The sequence below is a fragment of the Heloderma suspectum genome, chromosome 10 (assembly GCF_057233095.1).
Source record: "Heloderma suspectum isolate Gila_16-S chromosome 10, 16-S_ref, whole genome shotgun sequence".
NCBI lineage: Eukaryota > Metazoa > Chordata > Lepidosauria > Squamata > Helodermatidae > Heloderma > Heloderma suspectum.
Window position 1 is genome coordinate 10,703,454 of NC_139467.1, and position 15,357 is coordinate 10,718,810.

The following is a 15,357-nucleotide window of genomic DNA, read 5'->3' on the forward strand; positions in this document are numbered from 1 at the left end:
AGGCGGAGAGGGCTGGGAGGGATCCGGAACATGCAAGCGGCTTCCTGCCCCGAAAGCCGCCCTGTGTCCGCAACAGGAAACCCCCGCCAGCGCTGTCCCGGGGCCCTGCATCGGAAGGTGGGAGTCAAACTCAAGTTCGATCCAGGTGAGCCCTCTGCGCGCGCCCCCCGCCCCGCTCGCGGCGCGCCTGCACCGATTCGAAGCGAAGCCGAGGGGCGGTGGGGACGGGGGCTGTGCAGACCGAAGAGTGGACATTTCCTGTGTGAAACGGCCTCGCGGCGGAGGGAGCGGGGCATTGTTCCCACTGAGCTGCGCGCTTGCTCGCTGCGGCGGGCGCCTGCCTGAAAGCGGAGAGAACCGAGGTTCGGCGCCTGCGGGTTGCCATCAAGCCGTCTTGGTTTTTGGCGGCAAGGGCTGCCCTTCACGGCTCAGTCCTGGCGCGGCTGTACTCGGGAGTAAGTCTCTGAACCGCGGTTAGACGGGGCTTACTCCCGAGCAAGTGGATTGCAGCGTTTAAAAATCGCGTTTGCTTTAGGGCGAGTCGCTGTCGTTCTTCGGTGGCCAGGGCACTCGGTTTAGCCTCGGAGCGTGTTTTCCCAGCGCTGTGCCTCAGCCCTGGATAATCCGAGTAAAGGGGGGAAAGAGGGGGCATCTGAGCATGCGCTAGGGGCATTTCCGTCTGCACAGAGCTGCCGTAGACCCTGCTCCCACAAAATCTAATATTGCAGGAGAGAGGACGCTCTGGCGCTTTGGGCAAGTCGATATTGGGGGCGCGGGCGGAATGCCGTGTGTTGCTCTCTTGCAAGAAAACCCAGAGGGTAGCCGTGTGTTAGTCTATTGCAAAAAACCACAACAAAGAGTCTTGTGAAGGCTTCCCCAACCCGGCGCCCTCCAGATGTGTTGGACTACAACTACCAGCATCCTCCAGCTGGCTGGGGGATGCTGGGACTTGTAGTCCAACATATCCAGCGGGATCCAGGTTGGGGAACGCTGGCCTTGTGGCACCTTAAAGCTCTTTGAAAGCTTTCATTGGACAGTTTGCCAGTAGCACTTTAATAACTTGAATAAACTGACAATGATCCATAAAGTGGGAAATCAGCACAGTAGAGAGGCCTGAAAAGCCAAGATGAAGGAATCGGATGACAAAAATCCCAAAATATGCATGGTTCAATATAGCCATAAATATGCCTGAATGGAAATTGTATTTGATTCTAACTTAAAGGCAAGGGGAACTTGTGCCAGAATAAATTTGTCCATCTTTAAGACTCTTCCACGAGACTCTTCTGTTGTTGTTGTGCTCTTGTTATTCCAGGGCTGTACTTTGACAAAAGGATCTGGGCTGACCTCACAGATGACTACTGGTGGTAGAAAGTTCAATTTTCTTTTGGGGGTTGGGGGAGCCAATGCAAAGGCCATGAAAAGCTGATAGGTTCAAGAAAAGAAGGGACGTGGTTTGGGATTTTTAAAAAAGATGGGAGTGTATTGGGAGTAGGGGCTGAGGTGGCTATGCCTCTAAAACAAAAAATAGCAGGAAGGGTGGGTTCTAGGTTTGAAAGAGATGGAAAGTAGGGTTGGAGAATGAAGGCCATTGCTGCAGTTCAGTGGGGATCAGATGCTGCTGTAGTTTGGGGGTGGGGTTGCATAAACTTTGCATTTAGTGGAGGCTAGAAGTGGCCAGAATCCCCCCCTCCAATGTCCCAGTTTCCAAATTAATTAAATCTTTGGGGCATTTCAGCTGCACACTCTTTAGAGGTCTTGTACTCTTCTTGGGACACCTGTGTGCTTCTGGGGAGCAGAGGGCTGGCTGTGACGAGCGTGAGGAATGGAAGAGCTCTGTATGGGATACTGTACCTGGGGATGGTGGTTAGGGCATTTTATGGAGGAGATCTGCATGTGTGGAGTCTGTCCGGGGGGGGCCGGATTTTTAGAGACGTCTTTTCAGGCCATGGCTGATTTCTTCATTTCATTTATTATATTTCTATACTGTCCCATAGCCAAGTTCTCTGGGTGGTTCACAAAAATTGGTTCTTGGCCTATGAGACATTAATGTGTTTGTTGTAGATGTAGAAATCTTTTTCCCAGGGATAGCTCAGGGGTGGGTGGGGTGAGAAAGAGGATCCAGTTGTATTTTAAAATAGGGGAAACTTGGTGCAATGCAAGTGGGTTGTGTTGAAGTTGCCTGTGGTGGAATTCTGGTGGTATCGATATGACTAGATTTTGAGAAATAGCGTAGAACTGGGGTGGGGTGTGTGTGGAAGTCTTCCCCCACCTGGTGCCCTCCAGATATTTTGGTCTTCAGCTTCCATCAGCCCAAGCCAGCACAGCTAATGGTCAGCAATCCTGGGAGTCATCATCCAAGACATACAGAGGGCATCAGGTTGGGGTAGGCTGCTCCAAATGGTGGTGGATTACTGTTCCCATCATCCCTGACCAATGCTGGGTGGGGCTGAAAGGGCTTGGAGTTCCAACAGCATCCACTGGGCCACAGGTTCCTCCCCGCTGCAATAGGGCATAGAGAGCCACAGTGTACAGCCACAACTGCTCCCTTGTCTACTCCAACTGGAGGTGAGTGTTTATATCATGAGAAAAGGGTGGGGGCCACTCGGGCAGAACTCTGGGAGGAGGACTGAGCTGTTGTTTTTTAATGCATGAAGTAAGTGTGTGTGTGTGTGTGTGTGTAAGTGTGTTAACATCCCTGCTATTTGTAGTGCTTGGTTCCCTCCTGCTATTACACCGTCCTGGATTCAAAATCAAAACAGCATCTCAACAGACGGCAAAAGTTTCTCTCTGTGCCTGGAACCTTTTAATCCACCCTTTCCTTAACCTGGTGCTCTCCAGATGTGTTGGGCTACAACTCACATCAGCCCACAGCCAGCTTGCAGTCCAACACATCCGACGGTCACCACGCTAGGTAAGGCTGCATCGGGGCCAGCCCTACCATAAAGTAGAGTGAGGCAGTTGCCTCAGGCGGCAGACGCTGGGAGGCAGCAAGGTGTGGGAGGAGAGAGCTGTGTGCCACGCAGCCTGCCCTGTCCCCCCTGAGATGGCCTGCTGCCTTCAGGGGTGGTGGAGGAAGCTGTCTCATAACTAGCATCAAAGAAAGATTCAGCTGCTAGTAAAGTCAGCTTTTCTACATGGAACTGGAAGGAACACCATCTTGTTCTTTGCCTCAGGCAGCAAAATGTTTCGGGGCATCCCTGGGCTGCACTAATCGCAAATCCAGAGTGGTCTGTTCGTCACTACATATCTATCTGTGGGCAAGCCTTCTATCCTATTCCAACCCCTATTTGCCATGACCTGGAACTAAGAGAGGAAACATAACATAAAAATCAAGAGATGCTTCGAAGCGATACTGCCCGATATAGGGGACCTCTGAACTCCTATGAGGCCGTGACATGTTGGCATTCAGGCGGGAGTGCTAGCCTTACCTGAATCCAAATTGGGAACTGGTGCCCTCTACAGGGCATGTTCTCCCCCACACACACACACACACACACACACCCGTGCCGCCCCTCGCCACCTCCACCTCCCCTTCTGTCATCACTCCAGCTGCCCTGGGATGAGCTTTTGCATGCCAGACATTTTTTCTGGCCAGGGAGTCTGAGGGAGCATCTTGAACCTGTGAGGTCAGCTCCAGAGTGCATGCCAGGGGCTGTGCGGTTGGGGGAAAGGGGTTGGGCCTGCCTCGCCTTGGTGAGGTTTCAGTAAACTCCAAGAAGCCCTCTGTGTCCTGTCTTTTGCCTGCCACCCTCTGCCTCCTCTCCTCTCCTCTCCTCTCCTGCATGCCCCAGTTAAAGAGGACCACTGCGTTTAAATCCAGGCTGCGTTTATTGCATGGACTGAATTGCCTGTGGCAAACAGTGTGTGTGAATCAGTTTCCCCTCACAGTGTAAATCATCATCATCATCCAGCCAGTTCCCCATGGATCCGTTTAGTCCATGAATTGCGGGAGGGGGTGGACTCTGCATGGATTCCCCCAAGGGGTCATTAAAATAATAAGTTGCTTTTATTTACTACCAAAACGCCTTCTGATGGGGTGCAGGGGCAAGAAGGATGGGTTTCTATTTGGAAGGTCCTGGGGGTGGAGGGGAGAGAATGCAGGGTGCTTTGAGTACACACATCGTATCCCCCCCCCCATAAAATCTTATCTGAAGGGTAGGTTTTTCCTTCCCTACAACAATATTCCCTTTGTTGCTTTCTGTCTTTCCCATAGAAATGAATGGCAATCACTCACACGGGAGAAAGTTAAAGGTGGAGAGCTAAAATCTGCTCCTGCACTGATGACCCTAGCTATTAAGAATCCAGTCCTCTGCTATCTGCATAGCCCATCTTGGTCACTCTAACGGCGCAATCCTATGCATATATAGACAGAAAAAGTCCTACAGCTCCCAGCATTCCCCAGCCACCCATACTAGGTGGCGAAGGCTGCGAGTTCTAGGACTTTTTTTCTGTCTAACATGCAAAGTATCGTGCCCTAAAGCAGCCTTCCCCAAACTGGTGCCCTCCAGATGTGCTGGCTTTTAAAAAAAACCAATGTAGTGTCTTCTGGGTGCATGAAGCTTTCCAGAGCAGCTCAAACCGAGAAAAGATAGATCTCTGCCCCAAAGAGCTTACAGTTTAAATTTTGATATTTGAGGGAGATGACAAAGGGAAGCGAGAAAAGGTAGCAAGTTCAAGTGAGAGCTAATCACATGGCCATGTGGTTGCATCAGGGAATTGTTTTGCCTGTGTTGGCTCTCTGCCTGTTTCATTCTGCCCCTGTGTGCAAGATTCCACATGAGGCACAAACCAGGCAATGTTTTTTGAGCTGTAGTGAGTTCCAAAACTGATTTTCTTTGGGTGGCTGGGGATGTACCACACAGGCTGAAGGAACTTGAAAACAACATGGCTGGTTTTTCATGTGGCTTCCACATGCTCAGAAGACCACAGGAAGTGACCCTAGTGTTTTTTCTTCTTATTGTTTATTGTACTGTTACTGGGTTGTTTGCTTATCCCACTTTCTTAAAGAAAAAGAAACCAGGGTGTCTTAACAATAAAATCATGACTGTACCAAAACAACAATATAAAAATAATAAAAAAGGAAACATCACATAAGACTGCAAAGTAAGCAACTGTATAATCTGGACAAAGCAATGGCATCTCAAAATGAGGGTGGTGTGTGGAAACAAACCCAATGTAAACAAAGCAACTCACAGTGAAGACCTCTCAAGAAAGCCTGGTTTTTAGTTGTTGTCTAAAAATGATCAGTATTTGGGCAAGGTAGGCCTTACTAGGGAGGGTGTTCTATAGTGTTAGTGGTGCCACAACTGAGAAGGCCCTCCTCCTCCTCATACAGTACTCCTCATACAGTACAGCCTGCAGTACTTCAGCTGGCAGGGCAATCCAAAGCAGAGCCTCAAATGCTGAGCTAAGCGCTTGGAGAGGAACAGACAGAGAAAGGCGATCCTTAACGTTATAAGAACATAACATAAGATGATTCCTGCTTGAGTAGGCCTATCTAATCCAGCATCCTATGTCCCGCAGCATCCAGCCAGATACCTCTGGGAAACCCACAATCAGGACATGAGATCAACAGCATGCTGTTACTTGTGTTTCCCAGTAATGGGTATTCAGAGGCATCCTGCCTCGGATTCTGGGGTAGCATGTAGCTATCATGACTAGTAGCCATAACTAGTAGTTATGGGGTCCTCTTGACCCCGGTGTCTTGGTTCTCCCTCCCCCATGTCCTCTTTCAGGGAAAATTATTAAAACAAATAACTAGGGTGAAATGGTGATGATGAGAAGGGCAGAGAGTAATGCAGAAGGACGGAGCAGAGCTGGTTTGGGTGGAGGTTCCTGGGGGGTTGGCTGAGTTGTGCATTGTTTTACCACTAATGTACAAAAGAGTTCAAATCCATTTTAAGCTGCCTTCCATCTCGGCTGCTTTGTCCAGAGTCTGTTCCCATGGTGGGGGAGGGGGGCAGACATATAGGGCAGTAATGTTGGCATGAAAGCAACATGGAGGAGACATGCTTTATACAAGGGGAGCTGAAAAGCTGCAGGCATTCTTCCCCCCCTCCCTTGCCCCACTTTTAGCATGCACAGGATTCCTCACTCTGATAGGCTTACAGTCCTCTCCGAGCCCTCTTCCTCCTCCCCCTTTCCTCAACTAAACAGCTGAAGGAGGAATTTCGGGGAGATGCCAAGGGGGCAGGAGAAGACATGACTGTTCCCGCAATTCCCATAAGGATGAGGAGGACTACTGGGGCAAGGAGCGGGGCTGCGTTTTGGGACTCGGAAGGCCATCATCAGAGCCCTGAGCTGTGAAATAAATTGGAGAAATAAGTTTCTCCCTAAGATTGAGAGGTATTGGCTAGAATAGCCAAGGGACAGAAGCCGGCGCGTGTTGGGGGAGGCGAATGCAGAGGAACTCACATGGCCTTCTGCAACCTGGTGATTTCCAGATGTTTTGGACTGTAAGTCCCAGGATTCTCAGTCACTGGCTGTGCTGGGTGGGGCTGATGGGAGTTGAGGTCCACAACATCTGGAGGGCACCAGGTTGGGAAAGACTGAACTAAATCCATATGGGGCAGGGCTCAACAGACTTCAGGCTTCCAGGATCTACTTTGCTTTTAACGAGAACCCCAAGGTCCGCCATTTGGGAACCAGAGACAAAATAGAGGCTTAGGGGGCAGAGGCAATTATTGCACTTCATTTGCTATACACTTTGAGCTGACCTGCATACAAAAATAAAAATTTACACCTCAGTTACTACAGACCAGGTATTCTAATGTTCTAGAATTTAGGCCTAAAAATGGCTCTTGGTAAACAATTAGGAGTTGGAGATCCTTGCTGATTGACTGCAGATCACCCAGAGATCTACCTATAGATCCATTGGCCCACACATGATTTGTGGAACTCACTGCTGAAAGATGTGGTGGCTGCTGGCTTTGAGGGCTTTGGGGGGTGGGGGGAACTCCCGCACCATGGCTAGACAAAGTTCAAGGAGGAAGACCCAACAAAAACAAAGTCATGACTGCAAAAGGGAGCCTCTAGTATCAGAGTCAGTACCAGTTGCTGGGGAGCACAAGTGGAAGGGTGCTATTTGTGGGCTTCCTGGAGACATCTGCCTGTCCACCATTGGAAGCAGAATACTGTACTAGACGAACCTTTGGTCTGATCCAGAAGGGCACTGCTTATGATGTTGTTGCCTCCTGAACCTGCGAAATTTGGCCTTTGTTCCAAAGGTGACGTAACCTCTTGAGATAGTGAGCATCTCTTTCTCTGCAGAAGTGTGTGTGTATGTGTGTGAAGGCTATGCTTGCATCACTTCCTGAAGCAGGAAATTGGTGCTCTTTGTATATATTTTGGGTTGCTCCTTTTGTTTTAGAACCCGGCTGCGCCAAAAGCTGACCCATTATTCCAGAAGGAAGGGGAAAGCCCCAAGAAAGGAACACACAGGTGTCCTGGTATGGGGCTTTTCCAGCCCCCCTTCCCCCTGTTGTTGGGGAGGCAACTAAGGAAAACAGGGGGAAGGGTGGCGTTTGTGTTGCAGCTTCACTTCCTGTCTGTATTCTTGGTCCTCCAGCAGTCAGCGGCAGCTGTGAAGCGCGTAACAGGCAAAAGTTTGGAGTTAAGGGACTAGGAGCTTGTTCAGCTCTCTCACCCTGGAGCTTTCCTCTGAAAATGGAAAAGGATGTATTGTGTGTTAATCCCATATTCTTAGAGTCACCGATCCTCCATCTGCAGACACGGAGTCCATCTTGTAAGCAGTTTTCCTGCACCATAATTGCCTTTTCTGCATTTTTCCGCCCCCTACCCCTAATATGGCTGCAGAAGATCTTGATTCACTGCCCAGCTGGTTTAGCCATTCCTCCTCCTCTTCTTCATGTCATCATTGTTATGTGCAAGCTACTTCTTTGTCTCCTGTGCACAACAACCCTATAAGGTAGGATAGGCACAGTGAATTGTACAGGGCTGCCTAGCATGCTTTACGGCTGAGAAAGATTTTTCATTCATTCAATTTCATTTCTTACATTTCTATACTGCCCAGTAGCCAAAGCTCTCTGGGTGGGTTTCAAAGATTAAAAACCTTAAGAATACAATATTGTACATAATAAAAAACCATTTACATACAAGCATATAAATAGACAACACACGCACCCCCCCCCTTCCAGGATATTAAGAACAAATTGAAGTACTCCTGAGGGGAAAAAATAGAATTAGTGAAAAAAAATAAATGTTTATTTTGCTGCCCGTACACAATCACCGCTTCTCCAGTTTCTTCATTTTTTCATCTAGCTCCCACACTACATCCTGCAGTTTGACAGCTGTTTTTGTCAAGGCAGCAAAGCTTTCTTTAAGGATGCCCGTCCCCCTTTTCCCATATCTACATGCAGTGCTATCTGAGAGCACCACCACATAGCTTGTTTCCGTCTAAGCTTGATATTTCTGCTCTGTGGTTTCTCTTATTTATTTATTTAATTTATTTACTTAGATATTATATATATATATATATATATATATATATATATATATAACCACATTTCCCCTCTAAAATAGCCTTCATGGCCCTGTGATGCTAGGCTGTGTCTGTACTAGCCTCTGAAAAGTACATGGAACACTAAGGAATGTGTTTGAAAGCTGGGTCATGATCCATACTTCGACCTTCCCAATCCGGCATTCTCCAGATGTGTTGGATTACAATTCCCATCCAAAGCCAGCATGGTGGGATTTGTAGTCTAACACATCTGGAGGGCACCAAGTTAGGGAAGGCTGCACTCATATTCGGTTGTGTCAGGCTCAGGGATGCTACCATTTTTCACTCAAACTAAACTTGTGTGTCTTTCTAACTGCTTTGTTGTTGTTCAGTCGTTCAGTCGTGTCCGACTCTTCGTGACCCCATGGACCATAGCACGCCAGGCCTTCCTGTCCTGCACTCTCTCCCGGAGCGTGCTCAAGTTCATATTCATTGCATCCGTGATGCTATCTAGCCATCTCATCCTCTGCCGTCCCCTTCTCCTTTTGCCTTCAGTCTTTCCCAGCATCAGGGTCTTTTCCAGGGAGTTTTCTCTTTGCATTAGGTGGCCAAAATATTGGAGCTTCAGCTTCATTATCTGTCCTTCCAATGAGCACTCAGGGTTGATTTCCTTTAGGATGGACTGATTTGACCTCCTTGCAGTCCAGGGGACTCGTAAGAGTCTTCTCCAGCACCACAGTTCGAAAGCATCAATTCTTCGGCGCTCAGCCTTGTCATGGCTAAAAATTCAAGACTACTGCAGCAATAGGGTGATGGGAAAAGATGTATCCGTATTGAATTTCTGTTTTGAGTGGGGCGGGGGGCAGCTGTTCAAATGTCACAGAGTCTCTGTCTGAGAAAGTGTGTCCTTGGCTGGGCAGCTCTGTTGGTTAAACTAGCTTGAAACTGAACTTAATGTTTAGCCTTGGAAATATGTCCATAACTGTTCTGAAGCTACTAGTCCTCAGTGTTTACCATCCTGTTTCACCGTCTCTCTCTCTCTCTCTTCTTAGCCATTTGTGGCCTCAAAGGGAAAAAGAAGAGCAAACATGTTTAAGCTTCCTTGTGTGGCCACCTGGAGGCAATTCCTACTTGTTCAAGGTGGCTGAATGAGGGGTTGTTTATAAGCCTGGTGTAAATGTGTCCTGAAAGGACTTCACAATCTGGTTTCACCCATTTTGTGTGAATGTTATTCTGTCAGTTCCCCACTTCGGGACATCCAGGTGCCAAACCTGGCTGCTGAAGAGTACTTTCTTTTGTTCCCCTTCCGGAGGCTCCAAAGTGTAAAATACCCAGTGAGTGATTATTTTCATCCTTCTGCTGTTCCTCCACTACAGGACGCCAAGGCTCTAAGCCCTTAATTGCCACAGTCTTCACCTGTTTCCTACAATGGCCTGTATGGTGCCTAATGGCAAATGAATACCATGCACTATGAATGGGTATCTAGGACTAAGCTCCAATAGTCAGGTTACTCAGTCTCTCTTTTTCTGGGGATATTGTGTGTGTGTGTGCGTGCGCGTGCGCGTGTGTGTGGTGGAAAAGACAGTGTCCTCCAGCTCCTCTGAGTGTTGCAGTGGGGTGTTTTTGATTTTTGACCCATATTTTTCCCCAAACGAGCTCTTCCCTGCCCTAGTGCCAGCCTCTTGGAATGGTGCCCTTTATGAGTCAGGCTGTCTGTGGGGTGTGGAGTTTCCCTCCTGCCGGCACCATTTCTCTGAGGCCTCTTTGTAGGTGACAGAGGCGGTATTCATGCCCTGCTGTACCTCCACCTAGTGCAGGAATTTCTGAGTAATGGGGTGGGGGGAGAGATGGGGGGATGGCCTGGGTAGCTTGAATACTTCTCTGTGTGTGAAATCTCCCCCTCCTCCAACTCATTTTACACACACAGAGACACCAGCCAATCTCCCATATTCTTCCTGAGGATGGGATGGGACCACAGCTTGTCTTCCTGAAAAACTGAATCCTCGCAAAGTTGGGTCGTATCTGAGGGGAACACTCTTTGGTATCCCTCAGACTCTAAAGTTTCTAGAGGCCACAAAACCTATACCACCCTCTAGGCCACAGGTGGGCAACTGGTAGGCCTACAGCTCCAATATTTTGGCCTACAGACTCGCCATTCCTCACCATTGGCTATGCTAGCTAGGGCTGATGGGAGTTGTAGGCCAAAACAGCTGGAAGGGCACAAGTTGCCCTCCCCTGCCCTTTGAGGAAAGGCAGAGGAAAGTCTCTGTCCTTTCCACACACACCACTCCAAAAAGTCTTTGGCCTAGTTTTTATTGAGGTGATAAACCTGTATATCTGGGCTGTACCACTTCTGACCGTGGGTGGAGGCTCATGTGCTCGAGCGCTCCTTCATGCAAAAAATAAACAAATTGTTCCATGTAGAAAACAAGATGAGTAGGAGAAAGGTTGCAGCATTGTCTGTGTCGGAATCTTTTGGAGGGGGGAGCATTCCATTATGTCAGCAACCCTCCCACCCCCCCTGGCCAGGCCACCTGCAGTCTCCAGTGGCACAATCAAGGTAGAGGCTAACACCTGAGTGAGAATTGAGTTGATGTCTGCAACCAATTTTATTTATTTATTTAATTTGTATACCATCCGATAGCCTGAGCTCTCTGGGCGTTCCACAAAACTTAAAACCAAAAAGCACACACTGAAACAATATAAAATATACAAACATTAAAACCACAATATAACAAGACAACCAGAATAAAACTAGAATAAAACCTAGCAGCAATGCAGAGATTTAAAATACAGATTTAAAACAGCAAAGCGAAAAGTCTAGAAAGCTAAAATGCCTGGGAAAATAAAAAGGTCTTCACCTGGCACCAGAAAGAATACAATGTAGGTGCCAGGCGAACCTCACTAGGGAGCTCATTCCACAGCCGGGGTGCCACAGCAGAAAAGGCCCTCTTCTTGGTAGCCACCCGCCTCACTTCCTTTGCCAGGGGTTTACGGAGGAGGGCCGCTGAGGATGGAACACTGCTTTGAAAAGGTGATGAGGATAAACTGGGCCAGGCCGAAGAGCATCTCTCAACCACCCCACCAGTGGAGGCTGGTGGCTCTGATGTCAGTGGGGTGGTGAATCCACTCTGGGTTTCAATCAGAAGTCTAAATGAGCTATCCAAGGATAGCGTTAGAGTTATGACTCCTTTAGCGTTATGACTGGTTCTGAATGAAACCCAGAGCAGATTCACCACCCCACTGATATCAGAGCCACCAGCCTCCAGTGCCCCCCCCCAGAACCAGCTGCTCGCATACCCCACAATTATCACTTCTTACACACATGCACACACCTCTCCTTGCCTTTGACTTAACAACTCTATCCCTCAGTGGCATGGATTTGGTCCCTGGGACTGCCAGTTGCTGATCCCTAACTGTGAGGGAAACGTCTTTGGTTTATTCCAGTTGGCCTCTGTCCCCATTGAGATAGGCAGCCCATCCCCTCCCCCCACCAAATCTGGGGCTGCAAAGAAGCAGTGGACGTTTTAGAGGGGTTACTCCCCCAATCCCAGTTGGTGATTTTTCTTTTCTGTACCACCTGAAGGTATATGGTGATCTGGAACACTTGGACCCCTTGATCCAGTTGCTGGTTTCCCCCCCACCCCACGGGGGGCAGGATGGAGCCAGAGGAGGGATACAATGGAGTGAGTAACTATCTGGTGGGGGGTGGAAGGCAGTAGATCTGCAAGGGAGGAAATTTCCCCAATCCAGAGGCCCAGAAATTCTTTCTAGGCCATTGAGCAGCCTTTCCCAAACCTGGCATTATTCAGTTCTTTTGGACTACAACTCTCAGCAGTCCTAGCCATTGGCCATGCTGGCTGGGGCTGATGGGAGTTGTAGTCCAACACATCAGGAAGCTGCCAAGTTGGGGAAGGCTGCCTTAAGGAGAGCAATACGCAGCTTTCCCCAACCTCCAGTTGTGTTGGACTACAACTCCCATCATTCCCAGCCAGCATGACCAAAGATGGGAGTTGTAGTCTAACATCTCTAGAGGGCACCAGGTTGGGAGAGACTGAGTTAGGTTTACCAGTTGGCAAATGGGGAGGGAATATATGGTTCCTACCCGGTTCTTTGCTTATGTTAGCTTTTTTTGGTGGGGATGGGAGAAGAAGAAAAAGGATTCAGACCTACTTTGGCCCTTGGGATGCCTGAAAAAAAATATTTGAATGTGGTGGTGTGTGGGGGGGGGGCGGGGGAGTAGAGAGATCAGGGATACAAACCCAAAGCTTTTGGCTATCCTGGTGGGATGAGGTGGAACTTTCCTGGCTACTTCCTGTGTCTTCCTTGCCAGAACCCAGCACTGGGTGCCCGGGGCGGGGCGGCCATGGCGATCATTGGAGCAGAAGATGAAGACTTTGAAAGTGACATTGAGCCTGTAAGTATAAGCGAGAGACCAGCAGGAACAGTGTTGGATGGGGGAGGAAGGGTGGCCACAGCAGGAGGAAATAAGGCACTGGGCTTGAGATGGAAGAGGCAGGTGCAGCTTGCACGGGTGCTGAGGAGGGTGGGCTGGAGAAGTCAAGGGGGGGATAATTCTGATTTTCCTGCTTGTCTTTCTTCCCTCGGTTCCAGAACCCAGATGCTCAAAGCTGCTTATTCCAGAACATGAAGCTTCTAACTGTGCATCCTGCTTACTTGATGGTCTTTGTACAGCATGTGGTGTTGCAATTTGACTCCAGCCCCCTGGTAAGCTTTGCATACATGTGTGCCTGTGTTTTATCCGTGCCATTGTGTCGTCTTGTTTCCTGGTGCCGTCAGCCATGAAGTACAGGGGTGTTTGTGTGTGGACATCTCCCTGCAGGCTGCCATATGCTCATGCAAGGATGAGCTTGACTGTGTCTCCTTGGGCCACACCACATTTGTGCAAATAGTTATTTTCCATTTAACAGACATTTCATGCACTTTAACTTCAGTGCTGTTCACACATGTCCATGCATGTTCAGGAGAACTGCATGGGGCAGCTTTTGCTGGGCTGCACCATTTTAGTCTGCAGGTGAGGATTTGCATGTTAAATGCTCCCCTATATAAAGTGCATCCAAAACTAGTAAGTTGGGAGAACAGTTCTAGCCTAGCTTTCAGTGTGGCCAAGGGGCATTTCTATTAATGGGCCACACACATTTGCTGGGTTCACACAACACAACAAGCCAGTGTACAGCTTGAGTGTGGGTTGTCATTGAACTGTGGGTTGTCATTGAATCGTGGATTGTTGTGTTGTGTGAACCCAGCCGGGCTAACAAATCATGGTTTGTTAACCATGAACAACCCATGAAGAGAACCCATGGTTTGTTGTTGGCTTGTGGACTGTGGATTGTTCATGGTTAACAAACCATGGTTTGTTAGCCTGGCTGCGTTCACACAATACAACAACCTACGACTCAACAACAGCCTGTGGTTCAACAACAATCCACACTCAACCCATACTCAGCCAGTACTCTGGCTTGTTGTGTTGTGTGAACCAGGTCATTGTGTGGGTGTGAGTGTGAGAAAGATTCCTGGCATATAGCCAGGGCAGGAGGCTGGGGAGTCTTGGATCTCGCAAATGTTCCAGGCTCCTTCCCTGAATTTTCAGCTTAATTTTCATGCCGCCTGGGAATTGTAGTCCAACACTTCTGGAGGGCACCAGATTGGGGACTGCTTTAAGTGAATTCCATTAACTTGCGGAAATATAAGGAGAAACCTGCAAGCAGACAGTACCTTGTTGCTCTGTAAGAAGACTGTTCCAGCCTTTCAGTGCCCTAGGCAATGAGTTTGATTATTATTTATTAAGCACTTAAGAATATTTTAACTGCTGTACAAAGAGTAGACTAGCCTGGCTCCTGCCCCACTGCCTTCTAGTCTAAGCAAAGAAGGGGTGTGGAAGGAAGAAGCAAATAAGCACATTCAATTACCCACTATCATTATTTATCATTAATGAAGCACCGCACAAATATTTTGTTTAAAAGGCAGTGCCTGCCCACCGGCTTGAAATCTAATTGACACGACACGAAAGGAAAAAGGGAGGAGGAGGGAGGGAGCAAGCAAACGCAAGGACCAAGTCTTGCATGATATTAGCTATAATATATTCTGACATAATTATGAGGTGGGATCATCACAGATGTCAAGGTCAGTGCAGGAGGCAGTTATGAGCAGGGTGGAGGCAAATGGCGTTTGGTCCCAGCTGGGAAAAATGAGGAGGGCCACACTGACTCACCTTTTCCTCTGATGAAGCTGGGAGAAATGATTGACAAGCAAGGGGAGCAATGATAACTCTGCGTCATTTCCCTCTGTTACAGCCTTCCTCAACATGGAGCCCTCCAGAGGGATTGGACTACACTTTCCATCATGGGCTGATGGGAGTGGTACTCCAAACCCTCTGCGGGGCACCAGGTTGGGAAAGGCTGCTCGATTACACAGTGTGGTGTAGTGGCTAGAGTGTTGGACTGGGAGTCAGGAGATCCGGGTTCTAGTCCCCACTCGGCCACGGAAGATCACTGGGTGACTTTGGGCCAGTCACAGACTCTCAGCCCAACCCACCTCACAGGGTTGTTGTTGTGAGGCTAAAATGGAGGAGGGGGAGGACTATGTACGCTGCCTTGGGTTCCTTAAGGAGGGAAAAAAGGCGGGATACAAATGTAATAAATACAAAATAAAATACGTGGGAGAAATGTGGAGCAGGGTTTCTGAACTTCCTTTGCTTGTCAAGTATCAGCAGTCATGTCACTCCAGTTGACCACAGCTTCCTTTATTTTTCTGGCAGGTGAGGGGGATGTTTGTTTCCAGGCTTGAGAATGTCTTGATGGCACTTGGCATATATATTTTTAAATTTAGCAGAAGTATTTATTCTTGATTATTATTATTGTTACTATTCATTTATACAG

At 48.5% G+C, this 15,357-nt stretch overlaps 1 protein-coding gene across 8 annotated transcripts in view; it reads left to right on the plus strand.

The window, feature by feature from the left end:
* The first annotated feature begins 17 nt into the window (after positions 1 to 17).
* ARHGEF1 (Rho guanine nucleotide exchange factor 1) overlaps positions 18 to 15,357 on the plus strand; it is a 60,398-nt gene continuing 45,058 nt past the window's right edge. For 5 of the 8 annotated variants that reach the window (XM_084815070.1, XM_084815072.1, XM_084815075.1 and 2 more), the window contains exons 1-4: positions 19 to 145; positions 12,045 to 12,144; positions 12,792 to 12,875; positions 13,073 to 13,186. In XM_084815070.1, coding sequence (XP_084671196.1) covers positions 12,118 to 12,144; positions 12,792 to 12,875; positions 13,073 to 13,186 — 225 coding nt within the window. In that variant the 5' untranslated portion in view covers positions 19 to 145; positions 12,045 to 12,117. The other 3 variants (XM_084815078.1, XM_084815073.1, XM_084815071.1) reach the window with 3 other exon arrangements.